The 20,267-nt window shown below is 41.2% G+C and overlaps 1 protein-coding gene across 11 annotated transcripts in view; it reads left to right on the top strand.

Moving 5' to 3' along the window:
* The window catches only part of ABLIM1 (actin binding LIM protein 1), a 189,426-nt gene that overhangs the window by 132,533 nt on the left and 36,626 nt on the right, over positions 1 to 20,267 (top strand). For all 11 annotated transcript variants that reach the window (XM_030950798.1, XM_030950800.1, XM_030950807.1 and 8 more), the window contains 3 exons: positions 5,279 to 5,366; positions 9,912 to 9,970; positions 18,835 to 18,912. In XM_030950798.1, the coding sequence (XP_030806658.1) occupies positions 5,279 to 5,366; positions 9,912 to 9,970; positions 18,835 to 18,912 (225 nt within the window). The remainder of the gene's footprint in view (positions 1 to 5,278; positions 5,367 to 9,911; positions 9,971 to 18,834; positions 18,913 to 20,267) is intronic.

The following is a 20,267-nucleotide window of genomic DNA, read 5'->3' as shown; positions in this document are numbered from 1 at the left end:
TATAATTAGATAGAAATGAAATGTAACAAAATATAAAATACAGTGCATATATTTCTTCTGATGAACTGCATCTTCAGTTAGTGGGATTAGGTTTCTGGTGCATAAATCTAACATAAGATCCTAACAGAGATGATGCTGCACTCCTGGCAGTAGGCAGTAAAGCTGTGTTTGCAGTTGCTTTGCTCCTTTGTACTGCCCACAAGATTCTAGCCAGCCACTTTGGGCTCCTGTGGGTGCATTTCTTAGTTTAGCTGAATTCCCTTCTCTGTACTGACCTGCTGTTAACTGTGCAAGTAACATGAATTCTCAGCTTAGGTCCTGTGTGTAGCAATAGGAGGATTTGCTCTGTAAAGACAGAATTAGGAGCTCCATAAAGACCATAATTGACAGCTGAACATCTCACCTGTGTGTGCAGCTTGCTCAACTTTGGGTGTTGCAGGAAAGTGAGAACTCAAAGAAGAGCTGACAGTGCAATCACAAGTAACTTCTAGGATCTTGCTAAACCAAGTGCAGGTGGTGCTCAGCTGCCACGAGAGCTGTTTCTTCATGCCAATAGAGCAGTTTCACAGCTGGGGATTTAGCCTGAGTGATTACTCACATCTCTGCTATAAGGAAAACTGTATTCCATGCAGTGAATAATTGCGCTGCTGTCAGCAGCAGCTGATGGGTATGACACTATTGTGTGTGGATAGAATTAACATTAATAAGTTACAAAGTTTATTACAGTCCATCCGTTAAGGGATATACCAGCACGACATTGTCAGTCACTGTTGTAATGCTGGGAAGTATTTTTTGTATAAAATCAGGCACTGGGCATGAAATAACAGTGCAAGTGTTCATACCAGCAGGGCAGCTGGGGTTTTGTCTCCCCCAAGGCAGCCCAGCAGTCATTGGTGGGCTCAGAGGGTCTCCCATGTCTCTTCCATGCCTGTTGTCATTCAGATTTACAGTCACAGCCTCACGCTCCATTTCCCACTTTTCCCCAGTCCTGTCTGTTGCAGCTCCCCCAGCTTGGGAACTGCCAGTGTGAGCTCTGCTTCCTGCTGCTCCATCCTGCTGCAGGTTGAACAGAGGCAGAGGCTCTGCTGAGAGCTGCTTCTATTGACATGTTGTGACAGGAGTGTAAAAAACAGCTTTAGAAAGTCCAAATTTTAAAGATGCATATTAGACAAGGACTAATTTAAAAAATAAATTATTACACTTTCCTTCCATTGGGAGTAATAAAGAAACTTATGGTAGATTCTGAAATCCTTTGGAAGCAAAGAAACTGCACTTCTGTTTCTTTTTTTCTGAGCACAGATATTTGTAGTGACTTGCTCAACAGATAAGAGCCTGGGAAAAATGAGTGGACAGTTTGGGTCAGGATGTTATTAGAAGCAAATTTTGGTCTTCATAGTGTTTATGCTATTCCAGCCGCTCGTGAGATCACAGAAGCCTGCAGAGAAGGAAACAATGGAATTTGATGTTACACTGGACATCAAACAGGGTTGAAGGTTTTGTGACCTCTGCAAGTAATTAAAATAAAGCTTCAGTGGAAAATGGTAGGCTACTGCCACAGTTCCTGTTTTACAATTCATGACATTCCTTAAGGGGTTTGAAAGATGAGTCTGAATTATTCTTTGTGCTGCTGCAAAGTCCTTAGGAGAGTTAAGAAATCAAGTCATTCTCAGAGTCATGGCAGGAATAGATACTGGATAGGTTTGTCTCTCAAATGGGCCTATAATAATAACTGTTCATAGAAACTGAAAAAAAAGGAAATGAGGGGAGTGCTTTTACTCTCAGGCTTTCAGATACTCTTTCAACTACATAATAGTTTTGATAGTATTTAAAGAGAAAAGAAAAGCTTTCTACATGTTTAATAGTTCTGTCAGTGACTGCTGAGTTATCTCTGAAAGGAGAGTGAAGGAGTGCAGCTGTGCAAATGTAACACAACAAATATGCACTTAATTGTGTCCTTTGGCCAGCAGAACATGTCTGTTGGTAATTAGTTCTTCCTCTACCAGACCCACTGGCATGTGAGCTCTCCTAGTGTGATTCTTGTTATTGTTCTCTCTGGCTCTTGTTCACTGTTGTTCTGGAAGGAAGGACAGAGCTGAAGGCATGAGTAATAGGAAATCTTAAGCTCTCACGTTCACCAAAGAGGAAAACATTTATTTAATCAGCCTAGAGCTTTACAAGCACTCAGAGAATAAAAGTTAGTCTTGTGGGAAGTGGGGGCAGAGGGGTTGGACTCAGAAAATACAATCCTTGGCTTTTGAAGTGCTGTTAGCCCGGGGTTAACACTCAGTGCAGGGACTTTTTCAGCTGGATTTTTGGGACAGGTTGTGTCAGCTTTTGTGTCAGCTTGTCTGCAGGTGTATTTGCAGCTCCTGGGTTGGAATAATTCTTGCAATACCCACCACTGCTTTTCCTGACAGCTAGGAGTGACAGGACATTTTTGTCTTCAGGAGGTCCCCAAACAAGCAAAGTTTATTAAGTGAAGACAAATGAGCACTGTGCTTGTTGGAGCATCAGCAGGGTGACAAGGTTGTACAGGAGCTCACAGAGGGGTGTTCACCTGGTGCTTCAAGTACCTCCCAACCCTTTATTTACCTTTTAGACTGGTAGAGGTGTCTCAGCTGGGTGCACACAGTGTGTCACCCTGTGCCTCTGTTCTGCCACCTCTCTGACTCAGGACAACTGAGTGAGAAGACAGAGCCTTTAACCCTCTCTCACCTGGACTGAAGAATGTTTGGGCCAAATGTGCACTTCATCAGTGTTTCCTGGTCCTGCCAGGAGGATTGAGGTGCAAACCTTTTGATGCACAGCACAGTAGCATGAGATCCCAGAAAGCTGCACACTGAACACACTGAATGAGGGTTTAGTAGCCCTATTAGGGCAAAAGCAGATGTCTAGATAGTGTGAATATTTCATTGACTTGTAGATGCAAAAGTCTGTCCTAATACATTATAAATGACTGGTTTTTAGCATCCATTTTCCCAGATGATCACAGCAAGTCAGGCATAGCAAGATGAGTCCTGAATTAGTTGAGATTCAGAATGTTCTCCAACAAATACCTGCTGTAGGAAGGTAGAGTTGTAGAGTTGCTACACTCATGAGTTGTAGAAACATTACAGAGGCAGAAGACTCATGAAACTGTTTTGGAAGTGTTTAACAACAACTGCAGCTGCTCTGGTATGTCACTGCCCCAAAAACTCTCCAGTGCAGGGTGTGTTCTCACTTGGACTTGCAGGGTTGTGTTATCTGGGGCGTGGTGTTCATTCATTCTCACTCACACCAGGATAAAATTTAGCCAGTGTTTCAGTCTCAGGGAAAGACCTGATAAACTCGAAATTGATCCCTCTGGCTGTTGGGAAGAGGCAGGTGTACATGGTTTGAACTGTATTCCCTTGACAGTAGCTTATCAGAAGTTTTCCCAGGAAAATGAAACTTCAGAGAGGTCACAGGTCTACACATAATAATGTGATGAATTCTGGATTTCTTTATCTTACAAATTCCAGTCTTGAATTAAACTAGTGGGACACCTCAGAAGTTAAATAATTGCTAGGGAGAGTCAGAGATGAAGAAGGCAGCCAGTAATGAAAATTATAGAGAATGAGCGTTAACTGTGTTTTCTCTCTCAGTTCAATATTAGCTTTGTTGCTGCAAGTCAAACATCATTCCTATGTTTTCCTCCCTCATTACCTTTTCTTCCTTGAGTAAGCAGATTTTGTAGTGACTTCTCATTTTCCCTTTCAATAGAGACCCTGTTTTGCCTGATAGCTCTAAATCTGCTTTACTAAGAACACCTAAATCCCATTACTCTCTCTTTGGAGGATTTTGTCCCTAAAGTGCAAGAATCAACAGTAAATGCAGGATCTGATTAAGAGAAATGCAGGCTTTTTGCAGCTGAACAGTGAAGTGTAGAACTAAACTAACAGCACACTGAATCTTCTCTGGCCTTGTATTGCTGAAGTTCCTGGATGGGAGTTATGAAAATTGAATGGTGCAACTTTGGCTGTAGAGCTGGGTGGTAGAGCTGATTTTCTGGTAGCTGAGAGGTACTTTAATCCATGTACTTCATCATCTAATATATATATGTGTGTGTGTGTATATATATATATATTAAATAAAAAACCTGTGCAGTGAATGTCATATGTGAACCAAAAATATGTTGTTATTCTCCTCAATAGACAAAATGTAAGGTTGGATTTAGTAATGTTAATGGTCTTAAGTACAATGAGATAGGAGATGGTTTTTATGACATTTTACAAGTCAGTTATGGAGTAGTTATTTTGTGCTTATAGCATCTCAGTGGATGGGGAATATTCGTGAAAAAGGACTTGAGGTTAATTTGTTTGGAAGGCCAGATACAAATTCAAAGACTTTTAGAATTCTTTACTTGTCACTAAGAGGGGTCATTTTCTAGCATTAATAATTTTTCTATTTAAAAGTCTGATGTGGACACTTTGTGCTTAGTTTATGATGTGAGGAAGCTAATGTATTGATTACTTTGGTCTCCTGAAGAGAAGAAATCACATTAATATTTATGCCTTGATTTTTCCTGTCCTTATAGGCCTGAAATCTGATCAGCTTTACCTATTAATGGTATCAATGTATTTAAGAGACTGAATGACTCAGTGGATTTGGATTTGGGTAACAGGATCTAGGGTATTTAGGACCTTTACAGCAAGAGTTCAAATTCAGCTCAGGCTGTCTGTGCTGGTGCAGCTTCTGAAGTCGGGGATCTGGGAATTAAATTAATGGTCCCAGAAGTGGCTCTAGAAAGGATTTTTTACTAATACCCATGGCAGCAGTGTAGGGAAGAAGGCCAGGGGATGAAATGGCAGGTTGAAAACTCATTAATTGGCAAAACAAGGAGGCAGCAGGTTCACACAAATGAACTGCAGTGTGACATTCATTGCCTTGGACTGTTAGGTGATTTAAAAAGATGTCTGTCAAATCCTGGAGAACAGGTACCTTAGGATGTAGCTCCTAGCCAGGAGGACACTGATTGCTCTAATGGGAAGGTGTGAAGGGGAAGGGCTGTTCTGTGCTGTCTTTTCTCTTACAGACTTTTCCCCAGGCAGCCACTGCTGGCCTCTGCTGAGGACAGGACAGACCTCAGGGCTGAAGCAGCGTGGCACAGCTCACATTCTCAGTGCTATTGTCACATCATGAGGGCAGGGTTGTAGCAAGACAGGTGAACTAGAAGAAAAAGGGCAGTGGTCAGCCAGCAGAAAGTCAGAAAGCAGTGCAATGCATTTGTTCCTCATGTTCCTTTTTTGTTTTTGTTTAGGCAGGTGACAAGCATTATCATCCAAGCTGTGCACGATGCAGCAGATGCAACCAAATGTTCACAGAAGGAGAAGAAATGTATCTGCAAGGTAAGGATGTCTCCATTCCAAAAGAAGAAAATCAGACAATGTGATTTTTCTGTCACAGACCTCAGGAATTTATAAACCATCCCCATGTAATATGTCCCAGGAGGACTATAGTCGTCCTGTCCTCAGTAGTGTTGTCATATTTTTCACTTGATACCCTTCTGCTCTATTAGGTGGCCATAACTGTGGCTTTGCAGGGACTCTGCACCCTTGCTGAGGCAGCCTATGCATGCTAAAAGATGAAATTTATTAGGCTGTCTCTGAATTTGACATCTCATGGATAGTTTAGCCCCAGAATGGTGTATGAGATACCAGACAAAGTGATTTCCCCTGATTTCTGCTGATCAGTTTCTGTGATATTCTGAACCACACTCCAAACTGTAAAAGGCAAGGGAAAAAGGGAAAATCTTCCAGAAGCTGCAGTGAATTTGCTTTGAACCTTCATTCCTCATGCACATGGACAGAGTCTCCCCTCCAGTTCTTAATTATATTTTCTTCCCTTGCCTACTTCCCTTTTATCTGGTCACATTGCCCTTTTTATTCCCATGTACTTTATATTTTATATCTTCCTACAGCCACCTCTTTCTTGTCTGTTTATTTTCATCTCCCCTTTCTTGTTAAGAGTCTCGCACTCCCAGTTATTCCCAAGCTTGGTTTTTTCATTATTTTTTCCCAAAAAAGAATATGCTCTTTTCTCTGATTGAAAAGTATTCTTGATATGAATCCCACTCTCTGAGAGGGTGGCATACTCACTATTAAGTTATTTTTATTGCTTGCTGTAGTATCACTGTTGGTAGAAGGATGTATAATACCCATTTATGTAAGCCGGAAATGAAAGTGAAAAAGGCTTGTTGGGATTTTATATATTGCACTTAGGTTAGAAAACTTGATGTACTTAAAAGGAATGTAGAAGAATAGTGAAAGGAATATGAAAGTGTTGTCACAGCCATTTCTTGAAATCCTGAGGAGAGGTTCTTACTGGAGGAGTTCCAAAATAGGATAATATTGTTGAGGCATTCCTTTGAAGCTAACTTGTTTTATTTTGTAGTTTGTCCTTCCTTGCAGTCCCTCTCTCTCATCTCTCCCTGACCTCATACCTCAGTCATCTCATTCCAGCTGTGCCCAGAACAGGATGTGAAATGGTGAAGCTGCTCTGCTTGGCAGCAGCAAGGAGAGGCTGGAAGAGGGCTGGGTGGGAGGGGCTGCTTTCTGATGGCAAATTGGAAAAACTAACTTGAAAGCAGCACTTGCAGCATCTGGCAAATCTTAGTTTCCTCACATGATGGTGTGGTAAAGTACAGGCAGAGTTCAAAATGAGCATCAGATCATCTTTTGCTGTCATTAATTAATAACAACCACCTCCAGCTAGTGCCATTTGCACCAGTCTAGCAGAGAGTGGGACTTCGGGTTAATTGAGCAGGCTTTGGAGCAAATTTCTGCAGATCAAAATAAAACAGAAGGTATCACTTTTACTTAAACTAGGCTGGAGTTTGTCCTGGACAAGTTCAGGTGATAGGAAAGGGGAGAGGAGAGAAAGCTGGCAGCAGCTTTATCTGCTGTTCTCTTCTCAGTGTACCTCTCTTTCTGTGGTTATGAATCAATGTTCCTGCTGCTCAGGGGAGGAGCACCTCCAATTGCATTGCTTTGTTGTTCACAGGGTGTTTTCTGGCTGAATACTGTAACTGCTGAGTGTGCTGCAGACTGTGCTGCCAGAGCTTTCCTTGCTGAATTCAGCCTGCTTGGAAGTGTGAGGACCTAAAAGCCTTTCCTGAGCAAAGCTCTCAGCTGAAATGCATATCCTGACTCCATCCAAATCACTGCCCCCAGGGTGCAGAATAACAGCATTCCAAGCATTTCTCTGAAACAGAAATACAACACCACAACAATAAAGCTAGAACAAAAATCACGTTGTTGATAAAATACACAAAAATAGGTGGCTTCCATCTCACTTCTAATTGTCCTCTCCCTAGAATAGGAAAGCACTGTCTTGGTATTGCTTTGTATAATAGAGAAGCCTGGCAGGATTGTGGTAGGAACTTGTATTAGAAATGTTGGGAAACTGCAAAAGGAAAACATGGACAAACAAGCTCTCTGTCTTGGGGCTTTCTATGTTAAGGATGGTTGGAATAATGCTGGCAGAAACACTCTGGCTTGGCACCGCTCCAACACATGAAAATGAAAAAGAAGCAGCACCAGAAACTGTCTCTTTCCCACTGACTTCCTGGTAATACATGATTTTATGGGCTGCCCCACAAGGCTGTTGCTGAGCTAGGATTGCCCAGTATTTAGAGGGATGCTGGTGTTAAAATAGTGGTATGTGCAAAGTTCAAAGCTGAATAAATGAGCGTGCTAGTTGGTGTTTGCCAGGTAAGCAAACAAACATATGTTAAGAATGGAAATAATCACAATTTGCTGTCTCCAGCAGTAAAAGAGAGGAGTGCTGCAGCTTGGGAATTTGCTCCCTTGCAAGCATTTCAAAACAGTTTGGTTAAATAGTATCTACAAAATGTAGATGGCCCAGAGTTTAAGATCACAAAAACTATGTACATTTAACTTCTTAAGCTTGCTCTGTCTGATTTGGATTTTTAGTTTTCACATGTTTCAAATCTCTTATCATTTGTGAAAGAAACTCCACAACCCTTAGCTAGGTTACACCATGAAAATGACATCCAGGTTCCTGTATTTCGTGTTCACTTTGAGCATTCTCACTGGGTGCCCCTAAACCGTGCCAGTTTGTGATAAACCCTGCCCAAAATGAAGTGACAGCTTTCTCATTGATGGTAGGGAAAGCTTAGCAGAAAAGAATCTCAGAATTGTTAAGGTTGGGAAGACTCCTAAGATCAACTCCTGCCATTAATCTGACAGTGAGGTACAGAGGAATAGGGATCATTTTTCTCAGGGCCACACAGGAAGGAAGCTCACAGCTGGATTTGAGACTTGAACTAAAATCTTCTTAGTTCATCCTTGAGCAAGAGGTGTCATATTCAGAGGAATCTTACTCAGGTCCCTGATTTTAACAATGAACTTATAACCTGAACTCTCCTCCTTCTGCCTGGACAGGGCACAGCTCCCTCTGATCCTGCAGGCTCTGCAGGGTCCTGGCTCTGAGGCTGCTGTTTGTTTACAGAGAAGGCTCTCAGTGCACTTCTCCCTGGTGTTGGATGGTTTCCCTCTGCCAAAGGCACAGTTTCTTCTTCCTCAGCTTAGACTCACAGCCAGACACCTCAGACCTTGCTCCAGAGTCACAGCATTCTCTCCTGTCCCCTGGTGATGACGGTGCTGTGCACTGCTGGGCAGTGAAATGATCCCTGCTGCTCTTCACTTCTGCACCAAGCCATGTAAGGGCTTGTTAGAAGAAAGTTTCCAGAGGCCCTGACCCATCCTTCTCCTGTTCTCTGAGGGTGGGGTTTCCTCTGGCTGCTTTTGAGCTAATAGTCACCAGCAGGAGACCTGGGCTTGGCTCTGTTTGGTTTCTCTGTGGGCAGAGTGTAGAGGTGATGTTCCCCCCTGCAGACAGTCAGGGCTCTGGGTTAGCTTTGTGGTGACTGGAATGAAGGATGAATTTGGTTGCAGTCAGTGTTAAAAATCAGTGTTTGTCTCTGCTCAGTTTCATCTTGGCCAATGCCTTCAGCAGCTTTCCAGCAGTGACCACAGCTTACACTCTGTTTCAGAGGACAGCTGAAATGGGATGGAAATGCTTCTTGCCCCTGACATCACTCAGTCCTTGAGGACAGCAGGATATTCCTACTTCAGAGCATAAAAACGAATCTCATCTTTTGGGAAACAAACAGCAGAGGACTTGACTTTTTTAGTAGGATATATAGCTGGAGTATGCTGTGTGGAAGCACCAGTGCCACGCAGCAGAGCCCAGGGTAGAAGTGCTGTGTGTGTGTGCCAGTGGCAGGTATGGTGTGCTGGGATCCAGGGAGAGGCTCTCGTGTGCAGCTGTGCACCACCTGTCATCCTGGCCTCTCACCCACTGCCACTGGGTCACACACAGCCCTGGTTCTCTCACTGTGAATTTTTAAATTTTGCTTTTCCTTTTGCATTTTGCATGAGGGAAGATGTGATCTGAGTAGAACTTTGCAGTAACTGAGTATGACACCTATTTCTCAATGGACTTAAAATCAGTAATTCCATTTTTAAGTGCAGGGCAGTACATAAGGGGAGAACAGGTCAGGTAACCGTGGCCCAGTTCCTTTGCTCTTACCCTCCAACCTGCCAGAGGAATCCTCTCTCTTTCAGTTCCTCCAGCTGGTGCTTGCTGACTCTGGTGCTGCTTGGGGCTGCTTGAGTTTTAATTAAGAATGTGTGCAAAGTGCTTTGACAGCCTCAGGACAAAGCTGCTGTAGGTACACCAAGGATTTGAATATTTTTTTTTTTGTTTCCCTTGTATTTCCCATGAGCTAGACTTTAATGTGAATTACTCTCATAGTTCATACAGATTCAGCAGCTGATGCAATGAAGAGATTCTCTTTAATAACTGGCTTGCAATGAGCAGAAGTCACCTGCTTTGCCCTGAATAAAGCTGTGTTTCTCCTCCCTCAGGTTCCACTGTCTGGCATCCCGACTGTAAGCAATCCACTAAGTCTGAGGAGAAGCTCCGGGTAAGCTGAATTCACGGCTCACTGACACACCATGCCTTTTGCACACACAGTAATTGAATGTTGTTTTTAAAAGAGTGACTTTTTCCATGTTTTTTTCGCATAGCTGTCACAACTCTGGCAGAATATACAGTGGAGGCACTTCAGAGGTATTGCTCTGATTTTTAGGCTTACCACCTTCACATACCTGTCTCAGTGCACTGCCTTAAAGATAGTGTCATTTACTGACATACAGACGTGGCCAAGTATCTAAGACACTTCATTTCATATCTCAGTTGTTGTGAGAGAGACTCCTAAGGAGAAGATATGAACAGGGCAAATGCTATCATATATTTTAGTGGTTTTGCACATCTGTGTAATTGCTCTATAGTTCTCCCCTGTTCTGTGTGGTTATTTGCAGCATTTAGACAAGATGAACTCTTCTTTCTTTGCCATCCAAGTAAGCCTCAACCTAAAGTGGTCCTGATTTGAATGCCAAAAAGAGCCACAGTAATCCTTGGAGTTACATCAGCATATGCAGACAAACTTTCTGGGTCAAATCCTCAGTGACAATAATGCTGCACTGATAAATGCTAGAGCCTGGCTTTTTGCATGAACCAGGCAATTCTGAGCCCTTTTTCACTGATTCATCCTCTGGACAATTTTCTCTTTTTGATGTCTCAGTTGGTCCCTTGAATTTTGCTCATTTTCCAGGATATGAATATTAGAGACTGTATATGAATAAATTGTCTTTCAGATAAGGAAACTAAGAGGTACTGGTATGAAGATATCTGTGACATCCTGTGGGTTGTATTCTGTGTGGGTCTCATTCACAGGAAGCCACATCCTTTAGCATTTCTTCCAGTACACTGGTCTGTAAAGCATCCCCACAGAGATGTTGTTATGGACATAGGTAATGTGCAGGTAAATTGCTGTTGAGCAGAGTTAGTGTGGGCAAAAACAAAACTGGCCCTAGATGGGCATGTGGTCTAGAATGGCCAAACCTCAGTGCAGGTACCATCCAGCACTCACACATTGCTCTGTCCTGACTTTTTGTAAGAGAATGGAAAATTATGCCAGAGTGGATTTTCTTCCTCATTTAACAGTTTGAATGTAAGACAGTATTTTGGCCATGCTTAAGTGTCAGAATGCTTTTGCCTTGTAGCACTTGGTTGCAGTACAATACCTCCCTTTCACTTGGACCCAGGAGTTTTATCAAAGCACTCCTGACTACACTGTGGCCCTTATTAGCCTTCTCCAGCTGACCTCATAAATCAGTTTGCTTGTTTCCATTTCCCATGGAAATGGCTGTAGTCCTCTTCAAGTATTTCCCTTTTTGTCAGTGTTCTCCCCCCTCAGCTAATTTTAATTGAAGTGAGGGAAGTAAATGGAATCACTCACCTGCAAGGTATTGCCTAAGTGAGGAAGAGGATGTGGAGCTGAAGAAGGCAGATTGAGGGAGCATCTGAGCAGTGTGACAGCAGAGCTGCCCTGCAGCACCATGCTCCTGGAGGAGACCTCCTATGCAGAGGTTTAATAGGTCCTTAAAAGGCATTGATAAATGCACCATACTGAAGCAGGCTGAGATGCACTGTTTTTAGCTTCTATGGTACATCATAGATTGTCTGCTCTGGTGCAAAGTCAGAACCTTACTCGAATATCAGCTGGAGTTCACTTTGATGACTTGACACGTGCTTCATCCTGTTGGCCCAAATGAAGACAGTAGCAAACAGGTAGGTAAAGAAACAAACAAAACTGGGAGAACTATTTTCTATTTGAGCATGTCAGCACTAAATTGGGATATGTACTTTGATTGAATTTCAGTTTTTTATTCAGGGTCAGGCCTAGATTTTCTGGTGGTTCTGCAAAAAGCCAGTGCCATTGCCTATTTGCTTGCTGGGTTTCCTTTCCCTATTGAACAAACCAAAACAAAAACCCTTTTATCACTAAAGTAACTTCAGAAGTTTTCAGCAAGTTCTGTTTTCTCTCAGTAACTGAATTGTGATACTAACTAATCAGCATTTGAGCTGGTCAGGATCTGAGAGGGAGTTCATAAAAGCAATGGTTGCTTTAGATCTTTTCCCCATGGATATTTGTGGAAGTTTGCAAAGACAAAACAAGCAGAAAACAAAGCAACCATATGCATGTTACAAAAATATATAGTTTGGTGTTTATTTACAACTGTCTGGCTGTTACGATTCTGCAGCGGTCAGTAAGTAACAGAAACTATAACACAAGGAGATGATAAAAACCTTGATTGAAAAAAAGACCTTAACCACTGAACTGGGGAAACTGCTTTCCTTTTCACTCATTTTTCCCTTTTGTGTTCCATGACAGCATTCCTCATCTGAGTTCTTTTATCCAAAGAGTCTGGTTCTGCGCAGGCCACGCTCTGCAGAGGTTTGCTGTTGTGTTTTCATAGTGTTGATAATGATCTTCTTTACTGAGAAGATTACTCATTACTGTCATTTGCTGCGCTTGCTACTACTCCTGCCACACAGCTTTCCTGCTATCACTTGCCACCATGGGCACTGACGCTGTATTTTGCATCACTTGTTTCAGTGTTGCTTGTTAATTCTCACATTTTTTTTATTTTGTTTAATGAAATGCTTACAATTAACTTTTTTATTTTAGATTCAGATGAGCTTTTGGGGTCTGTAGTATTGGTCTTCCAGTATTTCAGAAAGTTTTCCTTCTGAAACAAAAAATTAGAGTGTAAATATGAAGCAAATGAAAATGGTGAAAAATATCTGACTTTCAAGCGATGGTTAAAAATAAATAGTTTTCCATGAACAATGACTTATGTTTTTAGGGGAAAAAAAGCCATCAGTTAGGTTGCTTCCTTTTTTATATATATATTAACCAACTACCCATGAATACTTCAGTTGAGAAAATGCTTACAAAACCCCAGGTTTGGATATATTCTGTGTGCTGCCTGAGAGCATTTGTCTCTGAGTTGTCACATCTGAGTTGCAAGGCCCTCTCTGTCCTCCTGACTCTAGAGTAGCTGTCTACTTTCAGATTTTACTGAGTTCGCTTTGCACCTACAAACACCACCCAATTCCATTTCTTCTCCCTCAGGGCAGTGTTTATTTGTTGGTTGGGTCTGCTGTGGGGTGTGTGGCTGTGCTGGTGCAGGTGCACCTGAGGTAGTTTTCAGCTGCTGATGGAGTCAGAGCACACTGGTGCAGACCTGGTGCAGGCTGGCAGCAGAGTCCATGCCCCTGGATTTCCTTGGTGTTGGTTTGTGCACCCCTCACATCTCTCATGGCAGAGTAGATGTAGTTGGACAGTGGAATTCAGTTCTGGGATTCAGTGGGGGTTAATGCAAGCCCTCTCCCCTTTGTCCTGCACAGTGGTTTAGTTACCTAACTACTATTGAACACCTCTCTCTCTGTTGGCTACAGATCTGTCTATGAAGAAAATGCAGCATAAAGATGTGTTATCAGTGCTCCTAAGGACAGCAGTGTCTCTTCAGTCCTAGGCTTTATGGAATAAAATCTTGGAGTCTGAGAACAGCAAACTGTGGGACCATTTCACTCATCTTTTAGGCCAGTGTAGTGACTTTTCGCTTTTGGCTTAGCGCACATAAATCTGAGTTTCCAGTGTTGAAATCCAGGAGCCTCGGGATTAAAAACCCAAATCTTATTCAATGTATTAGAAAAACATGCAAGGCAAAATAGGAGCAGCCCATGTTAAAATACAGGTGTATTTTTCTTCTTGCTTTGTAGACTGTGTAGGATACAAATAACTTAGGGTCAGATGAATATCCTCTTGTGTAAATTTGGTCACTATTAAATTCTGTTTAGATTTACATGGTGATTCTACAAAGTGTAGCTCAAGGCAGATTTTGGCTTCAAGTCTTCTTCTACAGAGTAGACACAAAGGTACTGTCACTGCTGTTGTTATAAAAGTGGGCCAAAGGCTTGAATCTACATGAAAATTGTAGTTAGAAAATGGTAGGGTGAAATCCACTGAATTCTCTGAAAGCTTGTGTTGAATTCAGTATGTTCTGGACTTCCCACTTTATTTTCTTGTTCTTCCCAGTTAACTTACTCTTGATGAAGGCTGAGTTTGCATGAGTAGTATTGTAGAAGTTTGTTTGGTACCAACATACCTTCAGTGATTACGTGCTGAAAATTCATTCTCCCTTCCGGCCTTTATGTCCAGAAGGGAAAGAAAAATTAGCCATAACCTGTTAATATCTGTGTCTGTGTGAGTTTGAACTAAACCTGTTCACTAGTTTTGTCTTGATGCATATTTAGAATAGAGAAATAAGGAATGCATGCATTTGAAGCAAACACTATTGTAAGGAGAAGGGTGCAGTTAAACCAGCAGAGAGGCACAAAGAATGCTGACATTGAGGGACTTTGTTGGTCTTGCACAGCCATTGAAAATTACAGAAATCCATAGGAAATCCGTATTTTATGAGCCCGGATTCCAAATCCTAATCAACTGTAAAACCTTGCAATCGATAGAGCATGTAGTGTAAAAAGTATTGTACTGAGAAAGTCAAATCCCTTCCTGTTCCTAAGTCTGCTCATGACAAGAAATTCCATCCTAATCTTCTATTTATTTAAAATATGCTTCACTTAAAGTAGCTTCTGAGGTTTAGAGAATTTGCTTAAGCTCTAATGTTACATGTTATTAAGTGAAAACATATTCATTCTTCTGCAGCTATTATCACCGCCTTGCATAATGAACTCTATCAAAAAATTAAGGCAGGTACTGTAAATGGTGACGATGCCTTTGTAAAAGCATAGTGCATCCATTTGGCCAGATGTTCTTGGGATCAGTTTTGATCTGGTTGCCTGCACCTGTAAGTTTTTACAGAGCATGATGCTGAACATCTGTACTTGAGAATGCCAGAGCCACCACATTGTAGCAGCACCTGGATGATGTGAATGGCTCTAGTGGGGACTTTTTTTTTTTTAAGAAGTTATTTATTTAGATGATGTACTGTGCATGATGACATAACAAACAGGGGTAAATGCAGATGAACATCTTAAGCCTTGTAGTCTAATACTGAAATATGAAGTTAATCAGGCCGGGGCATCTGCATGGGTGATCTAATAATTGAGCACTCAATTCACGATGAACCTTAGAGGATGAGCATGGCAGTTGGTATTCTCTCTATCAATCTGCAAATGAAACTAGTAAAGAACTTTTGTGTTGAAGGTAAATGCATGGAATGAAGAACAAAGACGTAAAAATAAGAAATCTGTGATAAAGTGGGAAATACTGAGAAATCTTGCAAATACTTTAGATGCTTTGTGATCTTTCTTTTGGCTCCTTTAATGACATGCATGAATTTTTCTTGACTTAATTTTTAAATTTTTTTTTTCATATACTTCATAGACTTTCTGTATTTGGTACAGACATCCTATATTGATATATTTACTACTGTTACATCCATTTGTGTGGAAGAGGAAAGGAAAAAAAGATGACTCTTCTACTCTCAGAAAATGTGGAGAAGCCATGTACCACCAGAAAAGAAAAAGAAGATTAGCTCTTCATAGAAATTTCCCTTAAATTTCTCTGCACACAGGTGGCTTTATAAAAGGCTGTATTTGAATCCTTCAAGGAAAAGAACAATCATATAAAAAATGTTTCATATCTCTTGTAGAAGAAGTAAGGCAGCTTAACTTGTTTTGTTGCTGGGAGTGTAGAACAAGTATCACAGTGCTATTGTGATGGAAGTAAATACCTCTAAATTATTGCATCCATATTAAAGATTGTGTCCTTTTTCTTCACCTTTTTCTTTGAATAACATGTGAAAGAGAGGCACTCGTGTTATCTCCAGATCTCCATTGTTAAAGGTTACATCAGGGCCAGCCCTATTCCTGTTTTAGCTGAGCTCTGATCAGCTCCCCTCCAGGATGGAATTTACAGCCCAGCGCAGTTACATCAATAGAGAACTTGACCTCCAGAGTGTCTCTTGCCACCTGTGTAAGACACAGAGTCACAATGGTGTTACACAGGGTCAGGGATCAAAGTGTAACATTCAGTCTAATAAAAGCAACACCAGGTCACATTTTCAAACAGGAGCTTTTATGGCCCTCTTAGGAGAGGAGCCAACCATAGCAACTAAAAGTATGCCAAAGGAACAGCTTATATCAAGGAGTCTTTGGTGTGTGTTTGTTAAAGCAAGCAGCATAATTGTTTTTAAGTGCAATGCAATTGTCTTTAGGGGAAAGTGCAAAGCTGTGAAGGATTCCAGACCATATGGGAAGAAGCAGGGTAGGAAAGAGCCATCTGTGATGGAAACAGCCTATGTAGCTCAAAATAAGAAATAGGGCAGAGTGAGGCAGGAATGGTGTGAGTAGATGTACGAGTCCTTTTTCATGCACTGTCTTCAAGGGTATGTTTAGAAATAAGCAAGGAACAGGACTGGGAGCTGCTGGAGGAGCTCAGAGTTTGGTTGGATTCAGCTCCTCAGGACAGGAGCTGAGTGTGCTCAGGCTGTGGTTGGCAGCAGGGTGTCCTGACCAGGCAGTGGGGAGCTTTGCAATAGGCAGAAGGTAAAGTTGATGTACACAGAAAATAGAAAACTGGTTTAATTTTAAAGGGTGTCATTCCTGGCTCGTGGCCTTGTTAAAGGGATGGTGAAGAGGAACTTGGAACAGAAACACAGTGAGGAAATGAAGAACAGGTGCTACAACTTGCCAGTCCATCTGACAATTCCTCTTGTACTCCAGCGTTAAGAGCACCTTAGAAATTATTACCAGGATATGGCTAAATCTACTTAAGGTGTCTAACTTTATTTTAGTAAATTCACTGAAGTGATAAATGCAAGTGAATTTTCCTTAAACAAAAAGGTTTTTAGCAGTGACACTAAGAGATGGAACTAAGGAGCTGGAGTGAGGACTGAGAATTTCTTGTTTTTGAGGCAATTATAAAAGATCCAAAAGGCCTGCCAAATGGGAATAAGCCATAACTGCCTCTAACATTTGTTTTCCTACAACAGGGAAAATTGAGCAGACAAAACTCTCAAAGTATGTCTGCCAAAAGCCAAAGGTAACAGAGACACCCCTAAAAGTACCTCAAGTACTTAATACTGTTCCCTATGTTGTAATGAAAACAATTGTTTTCCATAGTAACTGCAGCAACATGTTACATGTGTTCCACTCAAACAGAGTGAAATGGAAGAATGGAGGGGGGAATAAAGTGTTTCTCAACAGCAGCCAGATTTTCCAGCTCAATTCTTGTAACATTTCCATGCAACAAGTGCTTGTTGTTGGGTTTATTGGTTTGGGAGGAGCCTAAGGGCAGATGAGAAAATTCTGTTCCCTTCTGAGATGTAGGAATTTCAGCCTCAGAGAGAAAAGAAAAGAAACGTGTAAAGTTCCAGCTGAGAATGTGTTCTCAAACATGCTCTGGAGAGGACTTGTGACTTTGTCAGTCCACAGCTACATCTGCTCTCTCTTTGATCTGAATCTTAGGGTTTTTGGTGGAACATATTCAAAGCCTTTTGTTTCTCTAACCCTCCCAGAATGTGGTGACTTAATTTTCAGAAGTGAAGTCAGAGAAAGCCTGCTGTATAATCCATGAGTAGTCTTCAGCACTTTATATACAGATGGTTCCAATAGCTTCTCTGGCTTTGAAATTAAAAGTAGAAAGTCTCTGGGGTCAGTTGAACGTTCCTTCAGGAAATGTATGCTGAGAGGTAAGATAGGTCCAGTAGCCTTTTTGTGTTCATCCAATATTTCCTAAGAAACAATGAGCCAGGCTGTCAAGCCTTTTTTCTTCTCAGGTGTGCCTGAAGTTCCCTTAGTCCAGAGGGCCTAATGTCACAAGCTGATAAGGACTGGTTTCCCAGGCTGATGAGATAACGACTGTTTTCCAGGATTTAATTTTAAGTGACTTTAAGGTATCCCACTGCACTGGTGTCATCAGAGTCTTGTGCTGACACAAAGTTTTGCGATGGGATTTGTTTCTTTGCAGTCAATTAGGGAGCAAAAATTGTTGATGGTTTCTCAGTTTCAGTTGGGATGTTGTTGACTTGACTACCTTTCTGTAGGTGCCGTGTGCCAAGGTTAGGAGTAATCATCACAGTAACCAGGGTGACTTTTGATCAAATAGAATACTTTGCAAATGCATCAGGTTTTCAGGATCCCCACAGGTCATCAGTTGTTTTCTCTCCTCTCACAGAACTTCCCCCAGGGCAGTTTAGTCCTGAAAAAGTGTTGGAAAATCTACTAAATATAGCAGCACTGGCTCTGTAGGGATGAGAGTGTTCCCATGAGTTTCAGTTTTCAGGACATTGTCATTAAACATGACTTTTGCAGTATGGGGAATCATGACACTGTAACCAACATTTGACTTCCCTGCTGCATCTGGGTTGTGCTGCAGATGTAGGGAACAGCTCCAAGCAAAGGATTTCAGGTCCTTTTGCTTAGGAAGGCTGAATTCAGTTCTGCTGATGTCATTCCTAATGGAAGTCCAGGGATTGAACAGCTGGAAAGAGATTACATGTGTGCTGTGCTCCTCACAACAGTTTTGTCTGCTGGACTGCTGATCCCTACAGTGGTTTTTGAACTAACCAGTTGCTAAAATGACCAGCAGGACTGTCCTGGATAGTTCTTTGTATGGCTCCTACAGTGTCTCTGCAGGTGTTGTTTGATTTTGTTCATTATTGTTGTCAGTCTAGTCTTTTACACTGTATGATTTAGAAAACCTCTTCCCCTCTCACACCACTCCTTCCCCTGCCGAAAAATAAAAAAAAAAACCCAAACCCCACTTGCCTCACAAGATTGTGGAATTTGCCAGAATGCTTGCATTTGTGTTGACATTTTTCTGAAATTCAAGATATATGCAGATTTCTTCACTTAAAGTTGCCAACATTAATGGCTTCAGATTGCTCTCAAAAGTTCCCTTTTGTTTTTCAGCCTACAAGAACATCATCAGAAAGCATTTATTCCAGACCAGGTTCCAGTATACCTGGCTCTCCAGGCCACACTATCTATGTAAGTATTCCTGCTGATGAATAAGCTGCTGAGCCTTTACTTGCACATGAACTACTCATGCTGAAATAAATCACTTTTATACTGATGCTTTATTTTAGTGCTTAAATTGTTAAAACTTTTGCCACATAGCTTTTATAGCTGCAGGGTTTCAAGAGCCAGGGTAGGCCTTTTCCAGGTCACATTTCTCTTGGAAAGGTGCAGTAAATCTTTGGATGTCACTTGGTGGTGTGAAGAGGGACAGAGGGCAGAGGGGTCATTTGACTTTGTAAGGATTTTGTGAGAAGATCTGTGCACTTTGATACACGGTTTTTGAGAGGTCTGCTCTCTGCACTTGGGGAACATGGGGAGCAGGGTCAGCTACACTGAAAGAAACCAATCTGATCCAACACCTTCCCGGTCAGAAATCAGATTTTTCAGTTGTGAAAGGAAAGGTGGTTTTAATTTAGGAAAAAAATGTTATTAAGCATAATGCTAAATCACTGATTTTATCAATAACCTTGAGATCAGTGATAAAATCATTGATTTTATCAATAACCTTGAGATTATAAAGATAAAAATGTAGAGTGAACCCCAGAAGTTAGGCAGTTACATTTATAATAATGCAGAAAAAATGTCCAAAATTACAAATCTCATGTCCTGAGTTAAACTCTAGTTCTATGCATTTCAACAACCACAAAAATAAGCTGATATATGAAAAGTGTTGACACTGCAGATATCAAAAGACAAAGCATGTCCTGGAGAACTGCCATTATGTGGGTAATACCAACTTCATAAACTGCAGCTTATGAAAATAAATTGTTGCTCAAAATCACTGTCTGTGGAGCAACATGGCAGCCTAGATCAAGGTCTACAAAAATATCTGTAATAATTTATATTGGGTTAAGAGTATCCAGACATATTTGCACCTTATTAACAAACTGGTAAAATACTACAGAAATAACATATATTGATATACCTAAATACTTTAAGGATTAAAATGGTTTAAGGTAGTTTTAAAATTGGGTAATTAAAAGCTAAACAGATTTGAGACTGTTTGTAGAGAGTGAATGTCCCAAATATTTCAAACCTTGCTTCTCTAGCAAGAAGGGTTTTGTACTGTTTAAGGCATTGCTTAAGAACCAGCAAGACCAGTGCTTGTTAAAGAGCTTGTGAAATGCATATTAATCTGAAATTACTAGGTGCTAGCATTCAGAAAGAGCAGAAGTGAATGTGAGTTTCCTCACACAGTCTACTATGAATAAAGTATCTTCTAGAAGTGTTGAAAAAAAATTTGAATATCTTCTTTCAGTTTTAGGCATAAATGTATTTCTGTAAGGTGGATAAACATGTATGATGATTTATTTAAAGTCTTTCTG

Source organism: Camarhynchus parvulus, chromosome 6 (genome assembly GCF_901933205.1).
Source record: "Camarhynchus parvulus chromosome 6, STF_HiC, whole genome shotgun sequence".
Classification (NCBI taxonomy): domain Eukaryota; kingdom Metazoa; phylum Chordata; class Aves; order Passeriformes; family Thraupidae; genus Camarhynchus; species Camarhynchus parvulus.
This window is presented reverse-complemented; position numbering and strand designations above follow the sequence as displayed.